Here is a 3,948-nt window from a genome sequence, read left to right as displayed (position 1 = left end):
TTATCTTTCCTTTTGTTGTTCTTTAGGGTGTGGATTCAGTGGACATATAGTAAGCCATATGTCATATCAGTGATTTTTAATTAGGATAAAAACTTCAAATGATATATGAATAAGCAAATTGTAGTTTTTGGTATTTGAAGTTAATTTATCATAAAGTCTCATGATACTTGTGTTAATGCACCTCAAGCCTTTTAGGTATTACTAACACGTAATATATTATTCTTCGATGGATTTTATACAGTAGATGAATCAATGTAGGCATAAGTATTATTAGCAAGGAGATATTTTCTAGTATATTATATAGGAGTACAAGATGAACTAGCAATTATTTAGTGATCCCAACTCGATCAGGTTGTCTACATTATGAATGGTTCTATGCATTTCAACATAACCAGAATGTTCCACATCTTTCCGGCCAAGTTTATTCTTTCTTTACTATAGTAGTTGCTGGCTTTTGAAGAGTTTACTGATAATTCTCAAATCTTTGAAATGATAGTGACAGGCAAATTGAATGTTTGAGCGAGCTTCAATTCTTCTTCATCATCCAACCTAGAGAAGTAGTCCTCAACCATCTGGTCCGTGACAAGCTCCAAATTAGAAGGCTTCCACTTTGGGTTCTTACCTTTGTCCAACAGCATAGCTCTGCAACCCTCCATGAAGTCATTGCTAATTTCACCATGAAAAACATGACAAGCAATCCTATATTCATGAACAATGCACTCACCAACTCCTTGTAGCTGCCTTCCTCCCCGAATCAATCTCAAAGTAATCTTCAAACTTGTTGGTGATGCCTGTCTCAGTGACTGAATTGCTGACGATAACCATTCATGGTGATGAGTTATGTTGATTAAGGTAGCAAGCTCCCTCTCTAGGCTACTTAATATTTCTTCCACTGTTGATTGAGAAAAGCACTTGTCAATAACATCCACATAGTGGCAAGCACTCTTCGCTTTTAGAGCTGGTTGCTCAGAGTGTTCATCTAGAACAGCTGAAATAATAGCATAATCATCAGTTGAGCTTGTACTAGGTGAAGAAGCGCTTAGTTTGCTTACTAGGGCTTCTTCTAGTAAAGCCGTTTTAGATGAGGGAACAAAGTGAGTTGTTAGACCCAAAGCAAGCATTTCAGAACCATCCAATCTAGCACCTGTAAGACCAAGATACTCTCCAAAGAATCCAGGAAGTCTTGAAAGGTAGTAAGATGAACCAACATCAGGAAACCATCCAATAGCTGTTTCCGGCATAGCAAATATTGTCTTCTCCGTTGCTACACAAAAGCTACCGTGTATAGAAACACCTGCCCCGCTCCCCATAGTGATTCCATTAAGAAATGAAACCTGGGGTGTAGTTTTTGTTGCTAGGAAATACATTAGGGTGTATGCAGTTTTGAACAATTTGAGACCTGCTCTCAAATTGCCATTGTAGAGATCATGAGCTACAGACGCAACATCGCCCCCCGGTGAAAATGCCTTACCGTTAGCTTTGAGAATGACCAACTTGACATAGGGATTGTGCTCGTAGCGGAGGAACAATTCAAACAGCCTCGAGAGCATAGAAACTGAGAGGGCATTCAGTTTTCGAGGTCTGTTGAGTGTCAACGTCGTCACGAATTGATTATTCTTTCGTACCAAAATCTCTGAATTTTCATGATGATCTGAGCTGAAAGAAGTCATGTGTGATCAATTAACTACTAGAAAATGGGATATGGGAAATGCATAAAGATCAATGGGAAATGTTGCACTACATAATTGTGAACTGCTGTGGCCATCTTTTATAGAACACTGCTGCTACAAGGGTTGTAGGTCGCAATTAGTAGACTAACAGTGTCGTGTACGTAATATCAATATGCATGATCTGTGATACATCTACTAAAAACATTACACAGATGTGCATCACATGTGATGACCAAAATCCACTGAAAACATTACATGCGTATCAAACACTACATACATGTGCATCACATGCGATGACCAAAATCTACTTAAAACATTACATGCGTAGCATGTACCAAAATCTACTTAAAACATTACATGCGTATCAAACACTACATACATGTGCATCACATGCGATGACCAAAATCTACTTAAAACATTACATGCGTATCAAACACTACATACATGTGCATCACATGCAATGACCAAGGCCAACTTATTGTTTGTTTGTTTTTATTTTTTTATTTTTTTTGTCATAGGGCGGGAGATCTGAAAAATGACTTGATCCACTTGATCAAATACTAGTTCGCAGATGGCAAATTGTTTGATTCTTTAGTTTTTTGTTTTAAGTTTTTATTTATTTGAGATTAAAGGTGGAAATTATAAATATACTAAAGCTTAATACACTGTTCACAACTGTTCATAAGGATGTGAAATGACGGTTTTGCCCTTTTCTTTTCATCAATTATGGGGTGCCACTGTGAGTCTAGGTTAAGAGGTAAATGATGGTTTTGCCCCTGATTTCTGACTGAAATTACAATTCTGCCATATCCTTTCTTTTTTTTTAAAAAGGGAGAACAATTCTATTTTTGTATTTGTAAATTTCTACAAATCATGTAAAAAGTTTATTTTGTGTTGTATCCCATTTGTTGCTAATCTATTATTAACAACAAAACAAATCATATACAAAGTAGTGCCGATGTTTCTTAGATTGCGAGTATTCATTTATTACATATGAAACTTGGAAAAAAAAAAAAGAAAAAACAAGCCCGCAACATCACGCGGGCTAATTTGCTAGTATAATAACTAAAAGCATATGTATAGCATAGTGATAAATTTGTATAATGGTAATAGCCTATTGTAAGAGATTGCCAAAACTCTTACAATATTTTTTTGAGCTCAGTAGTGTGAAGTAATTGACCAGAGTATTAAAGCAATTGGTTGTGCCGCTTACCTAATAAAGTTGGTAATAACTGGTATATCAAGTATGGGAAATAGTATATGGTCCCGAATTATGGTACACATGGTGGTCTGGGTTGATGTTATTGGTTCATATGACATGTACTTATTCCTGATTGGTTTCTTAATTTAATTTTTTTTTTCACTCCTGCAAGTTCTCCACTAAATTCAAGTGATATTATTGGCCTGGACCACCATATAGCAATGTCAAGTGGTAGTCTGGAACCATAAAATAATTACTCACTATCAACTATTAGGTTTAGGATCAATTGTATGAAAATCTTTTAAAAAATCACATAAGATACAAATTCAAAAGTCAACAAATTCCAAAACTTCAATAGACCAAATTGTCACATTGTTTTTTGGACTAAATACTGTTTAGTCCTTGAGCTTTTGACCATAAAACACTTCAGTCCCTGACCTTCTAATTTCACACGTTTAGTCCCTGTACTTCAAAATTTCAGACCAATAGGTGCTTGCCGTCTAAAAGTCGCGGCGAAATGTCTATTATGCCCTCAATTCTTTTTTTTTTTAATAAATTTATTCCTTTCTCTTTTTTTTATTTATTCTTTGTTCTTTATTTTATTTATATATTCTTTTTTTTTTTCAAACAGAAAGAAAGAAAGGAAAAAAAAACAGAAAAAAAAAAAACAGAAAAAAAGAAAGGGGAAAAAAAATTCCTTTTAGAAAAAAAATAAAATAATTAATTAATTAAAAAAAAATAACTGAGGGCATAATAGACATTTTGCAGTGACTTTTAGACAGCAAGGACCTATTGGTCTGAAATTTTGAAGTACAGGGACTAAACGTGTGAAATTAGAAGGTCAGGGACTAAAGTGTTTTATAGTTAAAAGCTCAAGGACTAAACAGTATTTAGTCCTTGTTTTTTCTTCCTCTCACAAAAGCGTAGTTCTTTTTTTTTTTTTTTTTTGAGAAACATAGACAACTTTTTAATCCAAGAAATTACAACAACGGGGATGACACTGTAAATCCAAACTACTCTGATTAGAGAAGAGGAGTCACTCATACCCCTAACATAGAACCAGCGATTACAGACACC

The 3,948-nt window shown here is 34.8% G+C and overlaps 1 protein-coding gene across 1 annotated transcript; it reads right to left on the bottom strand.

The window, feature by feature from the left end:
- Positions 1–245: 245 nt before the first annotated feature.
- LOC133741174 (3-hydroxyisobutyryl-CoA hydrolase 1-like) lies at positions 246–1,755 on the bottom strand. Its single transcript, XM_062169117.1, has one exon. The coding sequence runs from the start codon at positions 1,668–1,670 to the stop codon at positions 477–479; it is 1,194 nt and encodes a 397-aa protein (XP_062025101.1). The 5' UTR covers positions 1,671–1,755; the 3' UTR covers positions 246–476.
- Positions 1,756–3,948: the final 2,193 nt, after the last annotated feature.

The sequence above is a fragment of the Rosa rugosa genome, chromosome 3, assembly GCF_958449725.1.
Source record: "Rosa rugosa chromosome 3, drRosRugo1.1, whole genome shotgun sequence".
In the NCBI taxonomy this organism is placed as follows: domain Eukaryota; kingdom Viridiplantae; phylum Streptophyta; class Magnoliopsida; order Rosales; family Rosaceae; genus Rosa; species Rosa rugosa.
The sequence above is the reverse complement of the archived record's forward strand: the minus strand, read 5'-3'. Positions and strand labels throughout refer to the sequence as shown.

Excerpts from the sequence above, each read along its gene's own strand:
- LOC133741174 (XM_062169117.1), bottom strand. The coding sequence starts at position 1,670 with ATGACTTCTTTCAGCTCAGATCATCATGAAAATTCAGAGATTTTGGTA.